At 34.5% G+C, this 21,637-nt stretch overlaps 1 protein-coding gene across 2 annotated transcripts; it reads right to left on the reverse strand.

Annotated features, from left to right (window-relative positions):
* Positions 1-319: 319 nt before the first annotated feature.
* On the reverse strand, positions 320-17,851 carry LOC146168003 (RAC-alpha serine/threonine-protein kinase-like). Of its 2 annotated transcripts, XM_083390552.1 has the most exons (14): positions 17,696-17,851; positions 16,021-16,146; positions 14,157-14,274; positions 13,485-13,590; positions 10,697-10,738; positions 10,091-10,222; positions 8,333-8,398; positions 7,974-8,042; positions 7,461-7,583; positions 7,031-7,159; positions 6,110-6,324; positions 4,201-4,288; positions 3,348-3,450; positions 320-3,142 (listed from the first exon to the last, which is right to left on the reverse strand). In XM_083390552.1, exons 1-14 carry the CDS (start codon positions 17,736-17,738, stop codon positions 3,060-3,062), a joined length of 1,443 nt encoding a protein of 480 aa, XP_083246678.1. In that variant the 5' UTR covers positions 17,739-17,851; the 3' UTR covers positions 320-3,059. The 2 variants fall into 2 exon arrangements, with proteins under 2 accessions (XP_083246678.1, XP_083246686.1); XM_083390560.1 differs by lacking the exon at positions 10,697-10,738.
* Between the last annotated feature and the right edge of the window lie 3,786 nt (positions 17,852-21,637).

A 21,637-nucleotide genomic window follows, 5' to 3' on the forward strand; every position in this document is an offset into this window, starting at 1 on the left:
GGGTACATTGAGAATGACATAAAATACGCGATATACCTGCTAAAATGACTCCATTTGTTCTAACTTTTAAACATTTCGAGTTACATTATTTTTATTTAGTGTTCTATAGAACAGGCTTAAGCTACGTTTCATGCTTACTTTGCCTTTACATAACCTGGTTTGGCACGCATCTTTGAACGGTAAACAATATTCTGATTTCACAGTTTTAACGTAGGCTACATCTATACCTGTCATTTGCATTGATATCACAATCTTGCTACTGTATACGGCACATGAGTTTACATATTTCCGAAAGAAAAATCAAGTTTTTATAAATGCATTTTTCCCTCAAAAAACGGTTTACTATTATATACTTATTTCCAGAAGTGATACATTGGATACGCAAGCGATGTTCCGTTATCAGAATCTTAATATATATTTTTTGTGTGATCGTCGCAGCGCACTCGATTCGGGAAATACCCCAGAACGAGATGGTCAGCCGAAACGAGTAAGGCGATCAACAGAGCATTGCACGGCAAGCGATTTTCGTAAAGTAGAACACAAGCAAGAAATACAACGCGCCAAACAGTTTCACCCGCACACGAAATCTAAAAAGTTAGGATCACAAAACACAACGCAAGACGCGTACACGGCGACGGAACAAAGTTTTAAACAGCCCGATGACTAGACCGCAATTTAATTTGTTTACTTTTAAATATGGGATAAATAATAGGCGGGCTTTTGGTAAGCGAACAACAGCAATAAAAACGACAAGCACAAGACAGGAATACGAGATATAAATTCAACATTTTACACGAGGATTTGAATGTGTAAAGCAGTGGTCGGCAAACTTTTTTGTGGCGGTCAAGAATACTCATTTCAGAGCTTTTGAAGGCCCGTCACGTTAAATCACTAAGAAAACAGGAAAAGACCATTTTTTAGAATGACGTCAAACATTACGTCACCAATAAATCTCAAAAACACCTGTTGTTCTCAAGCGCAAGTATATAGCTAAAATCCAGTCTCATCGCGCCTAGCGCGAAAAATGCGTTTTTTGTTTAAAGTTGGCAAAACTTTAATTAAAAGGATACGTGATGCACAACGCATAGTAAATAGATTCGAATATTTCTTCAAAAAGGCATTTATAGTTTACTTTAATTTAACAGAAATGGAACTGTAAAGTTTATGAGTCACACAACGCAACTTGCCAAAGAATGCATATTGCGTTTGGGCTGAATATAGATTAAAGTAAAGCAGATAAAGTGGAGTCTCTGTGATGCAACAATGAGCCAAGATAAAAATGATTAGCCACGCCAACTTAAAATACAGTACGATGAATCTACGACTATATTACACAATAGCTCGCGGCCCACAAAAAATGGATCAAAGGCCTACAAAATTTGCCGACCACTGGTGTAAAGTAATAAAGAAACGCATCTGGAAAATGAAGATCCTATTAGGTTACTTTTTTATGACAGTAAGTTTTGCTAAAATTACATTTAGAGCCATGGAAAGGCAGGTACGGCGTATAAGCACCAAATATGAGGCTAAGAGCAACTGATTAATAGAATGATATACAGTGCATTGATGGTTTAACGCATACATGTCACCACTACACTCACAACACGATCAAGCTCGCCACGAAGTGGTAAGCTGTTAAACAACACAATTATTTCGAATCAAACGAAAAATTTCTAATGAAAAAATAACGTCGTTAACATCCATCTTGAAATGACAAAAACGCAAAAGCGTCGAATTTATAAAACAGTGACGCGCAACCAAAATAGCTTACCGTAGTCAAAATTAATAGGTGTGATGTGGTAATTATATCGTTAAGGTTGTAATTAGGTCACCTAAGCCCCGCCTATAAAACGTAGAAAAAAACCAAAATAGTTGTCACTTTAAGACAGTCAAATTGGTGTTGCTACTTCAAAAATAAAAAATAAAACACCCAGCTATTGAAACAATATAACAAAGGTGCGACAAACAACAATAGATCGGTATTAAATTATTTTTTTAACCGTAATATAGAGTTAGTAAACAATTTTTTTGTTTTATAACAAGAAAAGTAGGAATTATCGTAAAACATATTACATTTAAAAAATCGTTGTGATTTAATCAAAGAAAAGTTGACGGAAATGTCTGTACACTGTTTGTGCAATCGCAATGCATTGGGCTTTTAAAAAAAATAGCATTTACACTGACAATATAGGGTACACGAAGATCTGGCGAGACTTTGTAAAACGGACTACATATGATAAGAGAAAGAGCGCAAAGCGAAAAATGATTCTAACGATAAAAAGAGTGGACGGCAGAACATATCATCAAGAAACGAACGATTACACGCAACACACGCCTATCGAATAAATTATTGGTATAATATCGGTAATTTTTTACGTTAATTCATTAGACATAATCCAAATGAGAATACTCGCTTACCAAAAGCAAACCCCAAAAATATTTTATTAAAATATTCCCCTCTTTAAAAACAGAATTTCGCTTATCAGCAATTTTAAGTTATTTTTTGCCACGAGTTTGCAAAGTAAATAAGGTCCAGCAGCTGTGACAAAACCAACCATAATATGATGTTTAGTGACTTTCACTAAAAGTGGAAAAGGGTTTTTATACAGAAACACGTGCAAAAAAGAAGTTTCGAATACAGCCTCGAGCGATAAGCAGTCAAATTTAGGAAATATAGCCTTTTTGAAACAAAACGCGAACAAATAAATTGTTCGCATGTCGATACAGTAATCAACAAAAGGATATAAGAATCAAATGCACAGTTTCAGGTCTCAGGAAAAATATTTTAACGGTATCCACACCCTCGAAAAAATTCTTACTGCAATACAGATTACTGAAAACCTATTGGAGAATACTAAATTTAGAAGGGAGCTGCATGGTTGATATTTGATAAGTTCAATAAACCAACAAAACAAAATTTTAAGCTTCGTTAAATCGCACGCGTTTGCGTAATGAATGAAACATATTTTGCCTGAGACATAAAATGTGCATTTTAAGCGTCAAGATCTACGGACGACCAAAGCACATAAGCACGAGACAATTATGCACCGAAGCGCAACCTATTTGCGAAAGTGACTTCCACTGGAGGAGTAAGAGAAGGCTTCAAAGTGAGGTCGGTTTATGTCGTCAATCGAAGATGCCGCTAAACACATCAAACATTATAGGTTAAGAAACCAGGCGGACACTTTAAAGCAAATAAATTAATCGATGGTGTTTGGCACCAAATTACCCTATGGTACTAATTTCCAAACCTTCCTTCACATTTCCAAAACAAAAATAGGATTTTTACATTTTTTTTTAACACGAGAAATGAGATTAAATAATTACGGAAGAAAATCAATCTTTACCGTGGTCAGGTGGAGTTAGTTGCACTGGTTGAGCTGTGAACTCTTTGTCGAAATAACGAGTATCTTTGATTGACGTCACTTGTGGTTTGAAGGGTGGAGTAATCTGCATACGACGAGTGGAGTTAGTGAGGCTTGCATAAAAAAAAACGTTAAACGAGAGCATCATAGATTTACATACTAAGGATTGGTATTAAATTAAAGTTTGCACTCGCCCGGACGAAATTACACTCACCATAAAATGTTGCACGCCGTCTGCGAATATTACACCCTTATACCCAATGTGTTTCACCAATGATATAACCTGCATTATAACTGCGGTGCCTATATGAAGCTAAAAAAACAGCAGGTCAGCGCGTTTATTTACATGCTGGGATTGACATAATTATGGAATCACCCGGAATGTCATGTGCAAGATTAACCATTATCGGAAAATCTCACTCCCGCATATTTATGGTAATTTGAACATTTTTATCAGTGCCTTTAAACGACCCAAACCACAGATTTATATTCAGTATAAATTTCCAAAATAAAGTAAGAGTAAAGTTATTTTTACTGTGTCAGTTTTGAGTCACAGAGCTGCCTTAAGGCGTGATAACCCTGAAGACATACATAGGGCGTGTTTTTAAAGGTTTTTCGTCAGTTGTGCCCCTAAAACAAGCATTGCCACCTTTAACTGAACCTAGTGTCTCTATACTACGAGGATAAAACAGAATAAAATACGAAATATGATTCAAATGTCTTTTTACAAATGGAACATCATATTTGAAAAATTTTAACAGGTGAAGTCCCGAGATAACTGTAATGTTAAACAATATATTTACTATAGTACATGATTACAAAACAAGAATGTCACCTTTTTCTCGGCAACGTCTTTCCAGTTCACATTGGCAAAGAACTTGTGAGCCATCACTTCCTTTGCATCGGCGGCACTACTTCCTAACCTGAAAACACGTTTATGTTGATAGGTTTATCCTGCCTTTGATTTAGTGGTCAGTATAAAATTTAGTAGTGGTCAGTATCAATATAAATTTTATACCTTATAGTCAAAATAAGGTATAAATTGGAATAAGACCCGAAATACGAAAGTTTGGACAAACTAAACGGCTAGGATAATCAAAACAACCTTTGATCTAACCCAAAACCCCACCCCTAACTTATTTAAAATATCCCTTGGTAATTTTAACACTTTAGGTCTTATTTCGACGCGTTTTTAGGTCGTATTCCGTAAATATTACAGCGTACTTGGAGTAATATGTCGGTGTTCTTAACACTATGGTATTATTGACCAGGGGTCAGCAAATAGTGGTTCGAAAAGCCGTTAACTTAGGGTCACGAAAATTTCAATATTTATATATAGCGACGAATTTGCGTTAAAATTGATGGCTTACATTGTTACAAATAAAATGTTTAAAAGAGAGAGCTGCCTCCATTGTTGTTTGTTTACTTTCAGCAAATAAAGCGTTTCTAGCTTAATGGTATAAACGCGCTATACTAATACGCTTCGCGCGAATCTTTATTCGGTTTCTGTGCGTATATACAGCTTTGGGGTCAATATCCTCCTAAAATGTTTTGTCTATATAAGCTATATTGTGTATTTTATCCTCATTTAACCGAATCCAGATTTATCACTAGAAAGAGACATTACTAATAACTGTTTTCGTAGCTGATCCCCTACTATAACACCAAACGGTATTCGTGGATCACTATTTTTTTTGACAATCCCGCTTTAGATATTGTTGCCTTATAGGTCATATTGTGTTAACACTAACCCAGTGGTTCTCAATCGGGGTGACATTTCTAATCCTTAAGGCGACATATTTGGGAATCTTTAAGAATCTGATTTTTGCTTAACTTTTACAACTTTTTGTGTACGATTAGAGTGGAATAAATCCAATTATAACTTCCTACGTTGTGTAGAGTTGATGAGTGACGCTCCAGTTCCGTTTATTGTGAAAAAATATTCTTATAGGGGTGCCGCAATCTATTTATTATTTCTGAGGGGTGCCGCTAGCCATAAAGGGCTGAGATAAACTATACATTGCTCAGAAGCCCAGTTAATACGCGCTACTAAATATTACTTAGTCGTAATTGATCAACACACTATTGATACTCGTAGAAATTGAAAACAGTAATAGGCTTGGTCGCCTTTGTATAAACAAAATTAAAGTAAGCTAAAAAACCATTATCGCCGTGAAAAACAAAACATTACAAATTAGAAGGCATAACCCGTCAAACATACCCAAGACTTGCTATTTGTATTGATAAAGATATTTTAAATAAAGATATTTTGCAAGAAGTAACGCGACCCGATCCGATACCATATGACGTCATTACCCGTCGAATAAAAAAAAAAAAAGTTGATCAGTGCAATAGTAATTTCAGGATAATAGACCGAAATATGTTTCTCATAAGGAAACCTTCTTCGATTTTTACTATCTCAAAAATTTACCGTTCAAAGTAGAATACTCTATGTGGCATCGCAAAACAAGGCCCTTACGCAAAAATTATTTTGGTATCAGGTCGGCAAAGAAACAACCGGCAACGGGTATCTAATTAGAACGGAACTATCACGTAAGATTGGGTAGAAATTCTAATTGTTGATATAAGATTACCATCATGATGCAGACAATATTTGCTATGTCATCATTGACATAGTTTTTAAATTTAGAAAATTGGACAAAGACAAGTAAAATCGTATTGTTCGAAACCGAAAACGTACGTGAAAAATCTTTTTCTACCAAGCTACCCGTTCGTTCACTTACCTGCAGGTTGGGTCTTTGCTCAGAAGTTCGGACAAGAGGCTTCTACCCTCGTTGGAGAGTCCGCACGGAAAACGGAGTTCGTCCATCAGAATGAGCTCGAACAAAACGTCGTGATCCCGGCTGTAGAACGGGAGTCGTCCGCACATCATCTCGTACATAACCACACCGAGTCCCCACCAATCCACTGAGCGACCGTAGTCATTGTCCTCTAACACCTAAACATTAAAGGCGGAGAAACTAAGCCTGAAGTTACTTTAGAAAGTCATAATAAACACAAAACTAATTTATGTAACTGTAAAAAACACCTAAGCAGAAGTAGTAGTTTGATGGTGTTGCATGTTTCACGAGATGTTATAACATTTTATAAATATGCCCATCTAAGCTTTCGAAAGTATCCGTAACATTAGACAATAGCAAGTGTTACGTTGTGAAAACTACGGCATTGGTGGGTTAAACTTTACAAGGTGGCAGTGACACAACTAACAAGTTTACGTTTTTTTAACTATAGACATCGCAACAGCAAAATATTTTAGTTTGTAAAAAATACCTTCACGCTTAGCAAAGTCTTGGAAAATCGCCCGGGTCTGTGTGAACATAACTTTGTTCTAAATAGTGTGTAAAGGAAGTTACCTTTATAGCCCACACATGGTTTGAACAGTAAGGTAACATATAAGGAAACATAACAATATCGACTGGTTTAGGATGACTGATTCTAACACAGAAAAAGCCTATATCTGGACGTTTTGTCGACCTATCCGAAAAAGAACAGACGGAACCTTGTACAACTTGGTGTTTCACAATGAAAAAGGTGGTAAGGAAATTTGCCACGTAAAACACTTTGGTACATGCAAAATAAAACATTACATTTTTATTTTTAGCAAATATTTTAAAAAGGAAATAGGAGTGACAACTTGGCCATACCTCGGGTGCTAGGTATTCTGGTGTACCACAAAACGTCTTGGTAGTTGTGCCGTAACTAATCGCCTCTTTGCATAAACCGAAGTCAGTGATCTTAATGTGTCCTTCTGAGTCTAGCAGCAGGTTTTCCAACTAGAATAAAATAGAACATTAGACCCTAGCAACCAAAATAAGTAGTAAATACTAGAAATACATACTGGTAAAATTTTTCACGTATACTTATATTAAACCAAAAGTATACTGATAGAAATTACAAATACTTCGCTTGGCATTTTAACAATCCTTTCTGAGGTCTGGCAGATCACTATCAAAGGCCTAATCAACTTCAAAGTTTGTACAGGAAGCTTTGAACGACTAACTTGGAATGTAGTCTATTCTAGGGGATGTCGAATTTGCATTTGCATTGATGTGCTGTTCTTTCCCGTCTACTTACCTTAAGATCTCGGTAAATTACTTCCTGCTGATGAAGGTAGTCGAGGGCCAAAATAATCTCGGCTCCGTAGAACCTCGCTCTGTCCTCCGCAAACACGCGATCCCGGGATAAATGGAAGAAGATCTCAAAAAAAAACATAACATTTTATGAAATATTTGTATACAATATTAAAATGAAAAAACAGTAAACTATCTACTACGCGTAACTATAGTTCTAACAATTATTGGTAAAATACAGTTTTATTTATGAAAATTTCATAAAATTTAGGAAGCCTTTTAAATAAAATCCAAGGTACTTTTTTCAAAGTGTCTCGTCACATTTACAACAGGATTAAATTAAAGTTTAAATAAAAACAGATTATAGTTTGCTCAATCACTGTAAAGCGTAAAAATGTAAAAAAAACTTTTAACTTGTAATTTTGAATGTAAAAATAACTTATAAATGGTATTTTATGTACATTTACACAACGGAAAATCGCCTGGTACTGGGTCTAAACTACGCAACATGGCATACCTCGCCTCCGTTGACGTACTCCATTACAAAACAGAGATAGTCGGTCGTTTGAAACGAGTACTTTAACGCCTGAGGAGAAAAACAAACATGTATTGTATAAGTCTTATTACAAAACTGATAGTATGCCAGCAACCGCGAGTTTTCTGTTGCAGGTTACGACTTTTGTCTTTGCTGTTTAGATTATAAAAAAGGATGGACGACAGTTTTAAAATACCAAGTATGTTGACGTCAATGACAGACACAGATACAGCCCGTAGTGATACAACGTTCGCGTTGCCGGCATACGTGTGTGATGTAGTTGTGACTTAGTGGGCATGCGTAATACGTGTATCAGCTTTGGTTGTATTACGATGGCCTACCGTCAAAAATGGATGCCGCGTTCCTTGCAGAACCCTATTTTCTGTCAGTGTGTGGGTTACCTCGTCCTGAAAATATAAAGAGCGGTGAATTGAAATAAAACAAATGTGTGGTACAATTTTTATTTCCTAAACGGTTAAATAGCATGTCAAGAGTTAGTAATTTTCGAATGTGCAAACGAGCTAAATGCTTGGAGGAGACAGTTGATCGGTGAAAAACAAGTCGGAATCTTTATTAAAAACAAGTAGCGGAAACGCTTTACGCGAAACAAATAACACATATGAATGCGGGGACCGCGATTGGCAGCAGGAAATAGCGTCCTCCTTAAATTGAGTCATTGACTATTCGATGTTGTGAAAGCAGCTATTGAAATGTGATGGCTGGGCGTCCGATGCACCCCTTCTGCCCATGCAATAGGCGGCAGTCAAATTGACATGGTTTTCATTCAAATATCTGACCAGCGAGTCTTCGCTGGTCTACAAGTATTCAAGGAAAGTGTAACCTTATATTTATACAAAACTAAAACGTGAACCAATGTGCTACAACAGAACACACACAGCCTATAGAACTCCACTAAAAAGCACCAGAACATTGTGCCAACCTATAATGTGGCATTCGTTACAGTAAACAAAAAATTGTCATTTATAATTTATGAAACTGATAATACAACTGATAATAACAATAAAATCAAAAGGAAAATTAAGTGAGTTGAATTATCACAAAATCGTGATACAATTTATCCATTGGGAAAAGCGTGTGGAGGGCAAACCATTATCGGTATCTTTTTGAGTTGGTAACTTATTAGAAAATATGCATCGTTTTCAAATTTTAACTGATGTAAATAATGCTAAAGGGCCTCTTTTCGCCGCCCTGGTGCTTTTGATTGACATAAAAATGCCATTCCAGTTTTTTTTTTAAATCCAGTTTAAAAAAAAAAAAACAGTTTTAAAAGGTCTACATGTGGAGTGGAGCAGAACTTGGAGCGTTATTTACAACATGTATAGTACGTGAGTTGGGCGCAACAGGGCCGTAGTAAGTCTAGACGCGAGGGACGGAGCTCTCGAAAACAATAGTTCAACGACCTAAAGCTCTGATAAACAGCTAAACACGCCCATGGTTCGCCCCATCTGTGGCAAGCGCCAAGGCAAACACCAAGCTTTGGCCACTGCTTCTTCGTTATCAACGAAGTCACATCACTAAGTACTTCACCAAGATTTTTGTGCATTGTTTTTAATATTCGTTTTGCGGTGAATTAAATGTTACCCTAAATTAATGTTTGTGTTGGCTGTTGGTAATATTTAGTTTGATACCTATCGTAGAAGTATGCTTTACGAAGTTATTAAGTAATTATAAAATTAAAGTCAACTGAATATTACAAAATGTTTTAACTGAACTTCGATACTGCCGCTGAATACGCATGGTTAGAGGTCATAAAACCACAATTTTAAAGCAGATTTGGCAAGGTTTCACTTGTCGGAGTTAATGTATCGTTAATTATATTCGCTTTACGTTGTAACCCAAATTAAACCAGATTCTTGTTAAAGCGGACCAGATTCTTTGCTAAAAATTGCCGTAGTAATTTCCTTGATATTTGACCACGCTCAATTATAACAATTCAGGCTTTGTTATGTTATTTTTTCTGAATGGCTGGGCTGGTCCATGTGCCAAGCTTAAACCACAACATTTCGGCGGGCAGGCGCTTGTTTGTTGGACCGATGGGAGGATATCCAATTCAGATCGACAGCAAACGCGTTGCATACCTTCGCCACGATCACTTCCTTTTTGAGAATTTTCATGGCGTGGAATTCTTCAGTCTTTTTCTCCTTAACCAAAATCACTTTGCCGAACGTGCCTTTGCCGAGCACTTCGAGAAACTCGAAGTCACTGAGGGTCTGTAATTCAATACAAACAACTCATATTTATGCACGAAAATCGAAGACGTAAAACTTCAAATTTAGGTCAGAGATAAACTTATAAGATGGTTGTCAACTGCAATCAGCGCACAAATGTCCCAGCTAAATTTGGACTCGCTATTTGGCTCGTCCTTTGCCAGTTTTATATCCCACGTTTAAACCTTATCAAACTAATACATGCGAAATTACTGATGTCTGATAAAGCATGTCACTATGATATTACACAAAAATTGAATTTTTAAATAATTAAAATCAAGATAAAAATATATCTTTAATGCAAAAATGCTGATTAAATAAACACAAACATACGAGCATGCAGCAAACGCACATATATAAGGTATGCCATATTGCGATTTGATAATGCTTACTGAACAATTACAACTAAGCACGACAACAACATAAACAAATTGTAATAAATGGACTCAATGATGGGTGAAAATGGTGGAGTCGTACCTTTGTACTTCGCAGTGGTTTGATGAATGCACTTGCTTGATGCTTTGACATAAGGAAGTGTAAATTTATAGTGATAAGGTGCAATGTAATCAATATGTTAAGTTACAAATGTGTTATGGGAAGTCATTTTAAAACAAAGCATATAATAATGATGTATTTTGTGCCACAATACCCGTTTTTGTTTAGGAAGGTATCATGCAACAGAACAGGGGTTTCCAAACCAATTTTTGGTAGGCTGCAAAACAGCGTTCGATCAAAATTATTATATATATATATCACATGCCCAGCTATCTAATTTTGATTTAGCAAAAAATAAAGGGTGACTACTAGGGATGTCTAAAGTAAAACATCGGATCCTTAGATTCAAATTCAATTCTGCAGTTTATATCAGGTAATTGGAACCAATAGAATTTATTTGTTTTACCGTGGAAGGTTGGGCCCAATTGTACATACATAAGTGGCAAGTTTAAAAAAAAAATTAGGCCGGTTGTGGTGGCAATGCAATTATTACGATGTCCGCTTTTTTCTGGGCGACCAATTATTATTGCAAAGTTAGGATTGGTTTTAATTGTTTGTAGTGATGTGTGCTCTCTAAGTATACAATATTAGAATGACTATATTACAAAAATATAAAGTTAACATTACTTGGCTACAATACAAATAATCAAAAAACAATAATGAATGATTTAAAAAATAAGCCTCAAAATATTTTTGTTGGGCAAAGAAGATCGGTTTAATTGGGGCAAAACATAAAATTTAAAATTAGCTTAGGATTAACGGGTGGATAACAATATTTTAATATTGGAATACTACAACCATAAATCCAGGCGCCAAAGTTTCAAAATTCCAGGGCGTTATTTCCTAGACAGTGCAAAATTGCTTATTAATTAGATTAAAAATGTGAGCTCTTAGATAACAATCATTGCCTGTTATCATTGAGCCAATCATTTTGCCTTTTAGAACTTTATTTTCCCACCTTTAGGCTAAAGAGTTTTCATTAAAATGGGCAAAACGTAACAATAATTTCGAAAAAAAAAATAGAAAAAACATAAAAAAACAGAGTGTGGGATTTTATAACCTCGCGCCTATACATGGTAATTCAGAAAAGTTTTAAAGACTTTTGGCTACCTAAGACTGTGTTACAAAAATTATTTTGCACATTTATTGATAACTTGGTCGAATTCCAGGACATTTTGACTCTGCACTCCCATGTTTGGTACCTATGCATAAACCATTAACTGCTTGAACTATTACCGAACATTTAAATACAATTACAACGTGACAATTAACGATTTCTACTTAAAGTTATAGGTTAAGTCCATTATATTATTAGTTGTTAAATGGATAGCATGCATTTTTTCTCATACAGTGTCCCAAAAATAAAGTTTTCCTGAAAATCAGTTTTACAAACTCTTGACATAAATCAATAATTTGTTCCTGTCACTATTAACAGGGTTCAAGATTCGGGAAAAACTGTCTATTCTAGTTGATTTTTAAATTTGACAAATTAATGTAGAACAGTTTTGGGTTGGGGATCCACTATGGAGGGGGGGAAAGTAAAAAAGTACCATAAATTTGGTATTTATACTTATCATATGTTTAAAGTGGTTTGGGTTTATTTTTTATTAAGGGAGAGGGGCAAAAATTTAAAAAAATTAATTTAAATACTAAATGCTGATTGTGTTGTTGGATGAGGTTTAGTATATTTTTTTAAGATCATCACTAAAAATACACTCATCCCTGGCACACCTTTCTATCTGAGGAGGTTGGAGATTTTATACCCCAATCTCCTTTCACTGACAGAAACAGACAAAGGAAAAGGAAAAGTGGAACAAAACAATACATAACCTGAAGAAGCAAACCAAGTATACCATAAAAATACCACTATTTGAAATAGCCCAATAAAATATTAGTTCTTGCAAATATACCACTGACAAACAATACACAAACTGCAACCCTGTCTACTTATATCAGCATACAATCAGTTCGAGACGCCTGCAATAGCTTGTTAAAACATTAAATTGGTATATATCAAGTTTTTTTTAGGGCAAGAGTTATGGAAAACATTGAATAAGACTTAAGTACATTTATATGAAATGTATTAACATATGTGGTGGTAAATTACACTGTTTTACAATTTATTTATTTCAATTTCTTAACTTCATATTTCCGATTGTAGCCACTTGGGGGTTTCATAAACTAATTACAGAAAAATATATATTTTTTAATTCGTCTTTGTATAAAGAATATACATACATATATATATGTATATTGCAGTGTTCCACATGCATTATAATAAATATTAAACTTGATTTAAAGCAACGTTTTTGATTTTAATGTTTGCAGAAGAAATTTTTAAAACGAAAGTGTGAGGAAAGTAAAGCAATTTAAAACGAAATCAAATCTTACTATGTTTAGTCACCATAGGCAATTTAGAACTTTATGAAACACTGCCATGTGGCCATAATAAAACACCTAAAAGTCAAATATTTAAAGACCCAAAAATACACACAGTTAATTTATTTTGTTGTATATATCAATTGAGATTATTTATTTGTATGTACTTAATGAATACCTATGAATAAAGCTGTTGACTGTTAGGTAAAATGGAGATCATTCAAAAAGTTAAGTTATAATGTACCAACTATTTGAAAAACTACGACATTGCGTTGCAGACTTTAGTAGTTTGGGAATAAATCACTTGAAATGTAAGGTATTGGACAAAATTTTGTACAACCTAGGTCATCTATGTTGTGATCCACTTTTTGAAAATGAAATAAGCAATTACCACTTTGTGTGAAGCCCTTTTATTTTCCTCCTCTGTGGATGACCTCTCCTCTGGGGAATGCTGCAATTGGTCACTCACTGTTTCAATTGCTTTCATCCATTCAACCCTGAACACAAGAAAGAATATACATGCAATAACAATTTTTTAGGTTGAAATGTAAACACATCATATTGAAGAACATCTGATATCTTACATTATTTTCCCAAAATTATGCTTTATAAACCAAACAATGTGTCAAATTTGTCAGACAGTCTTTAAAATAAGTATGGGGCACAGACACCAGCCTGAATAACGCCGGGCTAGATAGTTAGGCACAACATGGAGTCATAAACAGAAAATATGACTGGTCTCCCTGTGAATCATCTTTTATGTAACTCCACAGGGCTTATTGTTATGCCACGAAATCAACAACACAAAGTGACACAGAACTTTTTCAATTTAATAATCAATATTTAGAATTAGATATTATCATCACTTTCCCTGTATATCCAGACCATAGATTGCAAATTTATGTCATCGCTTTTAATTATAGCCTTTGCTACTAAAAAAATATTTTTTAAATAACTTAACACAACAGTGATTTATTTGGAGAGTGGTCATAGTGAGTGAGAAAACCTATAACTGGCCAATTAACCTTTCAATATTATCATTCGTAAATGACTGCAAAATTACCTGTCTTCATGTGATGATGCTGTAAAGGTTCGCTCTATAATAGTAGTCCACTGTAAACATCGAACAACAAATACAAATGTGTTTTCTCTCTGTTGATCTTTTCGCATCACTTGTGATTCTGAAATATTGCTTAATTTATCAATCTACACCAGCACATTTCTAATAGGGTTTTATGTACAATGCAATGTTTGTAGGTTCAAAAAAGCATTTTTTTTACTTTTAGAGAATATCTAATCGTTTATGGATTGCCATGTGCATATCATATAGATAATTACAAATTGTAATAAATGTTGAATCATATTTTATTTAATAATGTATGCATTTAGTAAATAATAATTTCTTTAGTTGCAAACAAAGGTTTTAAGTACTATGTGTTTTAAATGAAAGTATCATTTCTCTCATGGCTGATCCAATCAAGGAGAATTAAAATGAGCAGTTACATACTGCACTGAATGGCGACATGCTATCATTTAAATATATTGGATATCAGGCACTTGCTCTTTATATTTATATCAGGCACGTAAATTGGTAAAGTAAAGAGCTGTAGTAAACAAAACTTCCATCCTGATCCACTTGTTGTTAATTTTGGTATTTATTTCACTTAAGTAGATCTAGCTTTTGCAAAACTTTAGTGTTGATATCCCTCAGAAGTCAGAATATATTGAGTATCAGATGTGATTGCAGATTCAATGAAGATTTAGAATATGACATCAGGTAGAGGGGGTTGCTTTTAAAAATTGGGAGCAAATATGGAATACCAACGATGTGGCGAAAACCAAAGGACCATTTTAAACGTTTTTAAATTTAGATTGACAAGATCAGTCAATTGCATCAATTTTCATGACAAGGATTTTTCTCTGGGAAAAGTAAATGACTTAAAATTTAAACTTTTTAATCCAACAGAAAAAATAAGCCTGACCAGCTTTTTGGGAAAATACACATTTATTTTTAAAGATACTGAACTCAAAACATTTATTTGTTGTACAAAACAGACGATGCCGGACCAGTGTCTCAATCGTTCTTTTGTTGTCAATGTTGCCAACTGCTTTGGAACTAAATTGTTGGTTAGTAGTGTGGTTAGATTAAATGTTGTATTGTATAAAGGTCTTATTCAGATATAGTAGTTATAACGACAATTAGTTTAAGTCTTATTTATGCCTTATTGCGAACTGTGTTTATTTTGACGTTGAGACCTTTTCAAGTTATGCAACTATGAAGCCTATGTAATAAAAAATTACAAGCAATTTAAGAGAAATACCCAAAATGTTTTGCATTCGCTTCACTCGTCACAAGTGCGTTTACATATTTCTATATGTCTCTAGGTGCGCCCTTAATAAAAAGGTTAACAAGCACTGCTGTATAAGCAAATAAAGATTTTAAGGTGGGGCCAAGTTGCTATTTATTTGTTTTGTTATCCATCTAACTAATACCATAATGAGACAGCACATAGTTAATTGGTATATGTATAAAAAATATTTAAAATGCATGTCACACAAAAAACATCCAACCAGCACACATTTTTAACTTTTTGTGTTCATAAAATAAAGTATTTCCCAGCCTTTAGAACTGGGGATGTAGCAGTTTGTTCTGTTATATTTTAAGCTCTGTTATAAATTATATGATATAAAAAAATGCAGCATGTCTGTGTAACACCATAAGAGTTTTATGTTACATACCCATTATATTGTAAGGTTTTAACCGAACTATATTTGATATAGCAACATGTGCTTTAGAAAGCTTTTTTCCTATAATATTATATATACATATACATATACATATACATATGTGTGTGTTTTCAGTACAACTTAACGGAAAACCAAAAATTTAAAAATACGTACATACTATCTTGATTTAATATACTTACTTAAAACGCTAAAATTATTTAATGGTTCCTGGTGATTATCAGGACTTGGCCGTTCTTTGTATCCCAAAAAGGATCCATCGGTTTTTAAAATGAAGTATCTTCTTCTCCAATTTTTAATGTATTCACCTAAAAAAACATAAGAAAACAGCATAGGAAAAAAACACGCTACATTAATGGGAGATTAACAAAACAGCAATTAATTGCTAATACAATTGCTAGCATAAGCATATTGTAATCGAAAAATTAAATTACAAATTAATAATTTTCTAAATAAGTGCCACTAAAGAAGTGGTTTAAATTAGAATGCAAAACTACAATAAAAACAATGTTGTGTTTTGCTCATTATACTTCATTACAAATGTGATACGTTAAGTAGGCAGTTAAATAATATGCTGCAAAGAATACAAACTAATTAACTGCCATTGATGCGTTACTATTGTTTAACAATTACGGTGTGCATAACACCTTGCTGAATATTGGCCTAAAGTTGACCTTGAGTAACCCTGTAGCTATTTACGATTGAATGTTTGTTTTGCAACTTAACGCCCTTTATGAAATCTTTGTACCTGGTATTAAACGTTAATTGCTCATTCAACAGCATTTGATGGACACTTAATGATAAGGTGAAGGTTATCGATCAGTAATTGGTCGCCCCCCCCCCAAAAAAAAACGATTACACTGCAGATATGACTACATATAAGCAGCACAATAATTGTTGCGTCACAGTTATAGGCGCCATTAATCCAAACTTTCTGCGATAAAACAAATAAATTATATCGGTGTTAACCGGTCATAAACGGCAGAGGTTTTGTAACAACATGACCATGCCAGACTTATGCCTGTGGCCCCCAATAACGAGTCTGTGGCCCCCAGGGGGGGAACAACCCAACCTATCTCAAGATGCAGTGTGTGTTATATTGCTTCTCTTGTGAGTTTTTAAATAAAATTTTTTTGACTTAACTTAACATTAGATTACTTTCTGTAGAACGAAGATTTTTTACTAAATAAAACCTAGTAATTACATATTACAAGTTTTAATCTTATAATTTTATCAAAACCCCAGGGGAACAACAATTAGCATTTAGCCTACAATGTTGATGTAAATATTTAAAATAATCTTTCTAATCAACCGTGTTAAATAAGGCTCCTGGTCTCCATCTGGTTGGCCAAACCTTGTTCAATGCATAGATGTCAAACGTCAGGCAAAATGAATCAACATTTTAATCATGAAAAGCAAAGTTTTAATTTTTTGGTATGTCACTCTTTATGGACGCCAACCATAGTTTCAACTAAATATAACGTTCTATGAGGTAAGATATATTTATCGTTTAGTATCCAATCCTAATCCTTGCGGAAAATTGAGTCCCAAATCGCATGTATAGACCAAAATAAAAAGTATTATATTACAAGAAGATTTGTCACCGTTTAGGGGAGCTGTGCACGCAAAGTTTCTGCTAGGGGTAAGCACCCCAAAATGGGCATTGATGAAACTCTTATCATAATACATTTTTTATTTCCAACCAATTATGTTTATTTTCATTGTTTTTATAAGCTGTTCGTATTAAGAAGTACATACAATTATTGTTTGTACTTGAACTTACAATTTGTACCTGGAACTAGAAAAATAATAGTATATTTAGGAATAAAAGAGCAACCAAACTTTAAACATAAATACCTCTTTTCATTAGCCATCCTTCTTTCACTGTGGAGGCTTCCATTTCTTTTTAATATGTAAATTTAACAGTTAAATATACATATACATTGATGAATATAAATATATAAATTTTTATATAATCAGGTTTAATGAAAACCAGTTTGCCTTATTATTTAACCACCTATGTTTAAACAAAAATCAATGCGAATATAACATCAATCTTAAAGTAATCCTAAACATCAACGGCTAACACAAATACTTTTATCAGCAAACCAGTACATTTTGATTTTGATTTTAAAAATTATATGAGGTATATTTCATATTTTTTATGGTATAATTTGAACTAAAAATAAATAAAGTAAAATACAAACAAAGTTTTCTTCAACTAGTTGCACTAACAAAAATACCAATACAGAATCAAGCTAATAAGAAAAGAGGAGGATATATCCCCTGCACAGTTTCACTCTCAGTCGTAGCGGAAGCGCAAATTTTGTGGAATAATATGGTATGATTTTATTTGGAAAACCACTTTGAGGTGCTGTAGGCCACAAAAAACTTATCGGCAAAAGCACTAAACTTCAGTCGAGTATACAGTATTGGTTAATATTTAATTTACACCCAGGAAAATTTCGGAAAAAAATGTACAGCCCGGCAGGAATGTAGACCAGCACCGTAAAGTATTATGCAACACAATTTAAGCTACAAAAACATTTTACCCGGAACATCCAAAGTTTGTAATCTGAAAAGTCACTCCGGTACGCCTAGCCCTAGCCCCATTATTACGATTAAAATTACTCTGTTGTCCGGGGATATGGCCTCTTTCAAAGCTGGTAATATTTCCTAATCTTTGTATGAAATCAGCTTGATGCCAAGATACTTCGGCAAATATTTATAAGCTGCAGTACGACGCCTGATTGAACTGTTTTGGTGTTTGAATGCGGTCAAAACTCATTTATTCCTACCGCTACCCTTTTTGAGTTCTTAAACTATTTAAATAATTAGAAAAATAAAAACCGTTTACCACAAAGCTGCGTCAACGTTATATTATTACTGGTGCTAAACAAACGCCTAACCCGTGATTCCTTCTTTAGATACCCTCGACATCCGTGGTTCACTGCAACCAATAAAAACTAATATTGGTTGGATGTTTTTACTACCGATAAATAGTTCAAACTTCAAAGTACCATGATTTTACACGCTAGCTATGCTAGCATATTTTAATTTGGTGCTTTCATTGTGGTTTCTTTGCAATTGGAACCACTTTATCACCAAAGTATAAACACAAAAATAGTTGTTAGATAAAAACAGGGCGTAAACGGTTTGACTTTTCCGGTTCAGGTTAGGTTGGGCTTCAATAAATATTTCGGAATACGGTTCAGCTCAGGTTTGGAGCAAATTAAAAGTTTCGTTTCAGCTCCGCTTTCGATATTTGTTATTTTAAAAAACAAGTTTCGGTTTGTATACAATGCAAGTTGCGTTAAATCAAAAAAATTTGGCTAACAAACGTAGAAAATATTTATTAAATTGTAACTCGTATGAAATCTGTTTCGCGACATATTAAAAAGCAGTTCATTCTTAAAATATCTTAAAATTGAAAAGCAACGTTTTATTTAATAAATATTAATTATTTTACAAATTTCGAACATGGCATAACTTGACTCTAAAAATGCAACTCGTCACGTCATGCTGGAGTGAAACGCTTTTTTGACAGGTTCGGGTTAGGTTGAGGTTTACATCATTTCAAAATATTCCGTTCAGTTCCGGCTCGGCTCCTTAAAATCTTACAAAAATCGGTTCAGGTTCGGGAAAACACGCCCAAAACCGGTAATAAAGTTCCGTTTCGGTTGGCCTCCCTGTAAAAAAGACTCGGGGCAAAGGCAAAAAATCTTTATTTTATTATTTGGTGTATGTTCCAAAACTTTGAAATTTAGGCTCGAAATCAAGCTGAAATCTAGGCTCTCTTTGCTCGAAATGAAGTCGAAAGCGTCAGGTGCAAAGTATATACCCAAGTTGTGGTATTCGGTACAAAAAATAATTATACAAAATGTCCGAATTCTCAAAAATAAATCTGATGAATTGTTTACAGCCACTGATCCCAATTCAGGGATAGCCTACCAGCACCAAGAGCTCGCCAACCTACAAAATCTCGCCCTATTTCATGCTACAATTTCAAAGGCAAAATAAACATATTTATTCAGCACCTAGAAAAAAAATATTTTACAACCACACTAAAACAGGTCTATATTTTAGGAATATCAAAAAAAAAATTAAAAATTAAAAAAAATATTAATATTGAATATTAATATTTGCCGAATATTAAAATATAAAAACGAACCGTTTAACCAACAAATTGGGGTAGACCTTGATCATACCTTTCCAACGATGTTACACATGATGACACTGATATGGGGGATAAGGATTTGAATCGACGATAACCGATATTTATATTCATAATTAACCATGCGATATAATCGCCATTTTTGCTCCCAGTAGCATTCCCTTAAAATGAAGTGAAATTTTTACTTGCCAACCGTTTAACCAACAAATTGGGGTAGACCTTGATCATACCTTTCCAACGATGCTACACACGATGCCACTGATATGGGGGATAAGGGTTTAAATCGACGATAACCGATATTTATATTCATAATTAACCATGCGATATAATCGACATTTTTGCTCCCAGTAGCATCCCCTCAAAATAAAGAGAAATTTTCACTTGCCAACCGTTTAACCAACAAATTGGGGTAGACCTTGATCATACCTTTCCAACGATGCTACACACGATGCCACTGATATGGGGGATAAGGGTTTAAATCGACGATAACCGATATTCGTATTCATAACCGATCGCGATAATCGTAAAACGCCTGTAGCTCACACAGTTCGCATTGGAACTGGGCGAAATTTCAGCACGGCGTTTTAGTCTAGCTTACCTGACCAATGAAAAATGAAAATTCGAAAAATTTTAAAGTTTAGAAAATTTCATTTTTATAATTGAATATGAGCAATATCGCAATTTTTGCTCCCAGTAGCATCCCCTTAAAATAAAGTGAAATTTTCACTTGCCAACCGTTTAACCATCACATTGGGGTAGACCTTGATCACACCTTTCCAACGATGCTACACACGATGCCACTGATATCGGGCCGCACAAAGTGTGTACTAAGAATTGTGTTATTAAAATGTTAGAACAACTGTAAATCAGGCGGGTCTCGAGTCTTTTTTGCACTTCGTTTTTAATTATAAGGAGGCAGTAAGTGTTGACGCAAAGCGCATAAAAAAAGCGTTTGTTTGGTTTGAAATTCGAGTTCACACGTCGTCATGCATGCTACTAATGAAAAGTATAATAAAACTACTTTGAGGGAACGCCATAACATTTAAAGTTAATCTTGCTTAGTGTTTGTTAACGTTTTTAAGCGAGGGCTCACTTCGCGAGCGAAGCGAGCGCGATTTTATTTTGGTGTAGCGGCATTTCTTTTAAAATTCTTGCAAGTTTTCATTACATTGCCGAAAATAAAAAAATATATATTAAAGAATATTTGTGAATATGTTTTCCGTTTGTCCGCGTCGCACTTAGTAGCCTTCCACGACGCAAGGGTAAGGAAGCGCGAAATCTAGTTGAAAAGACAGCATCAAAACGTAAACATACCGGATGCAGGATGATCATTCGCGCGAAGCGCGAAAATTTTTGAACTTGAGTAGTTAAAATGTATGTGAAATTGATTTGTGTCCAATTTGTCAAAGAGGCGGCGGGCCGGATGAATTACATCGGCGGGATCCGGCCCGCGGGCCGTAGGTTGTCGACCCCTGACCTAGGTCCTAGATGTAGGTGCTTCGGGGTTCATCTAGGTTTCCATTTTGTTTCTTAAAATAAAAAAAATATAGTTTTTTTGATAAATGAATGTTTTACAATAACTTTGTATCTAGAAAGATAAGAATATTATTGATTAAAGGAAATCT

This window comes from Ascidiella aspersa, chromosome 1 (genome assembly GCF_963924565.1).
Source record: "Ascidiella aspersa chromosome 1, kaAscAspe10.2, whole genome shotgun sequence".
NCBI lineage: Eukaryota > Metazoa > Chordata > Ascidiacea > Phlebobranchia > Ascidiidae > Ascidiella > Ascidiella aspersa.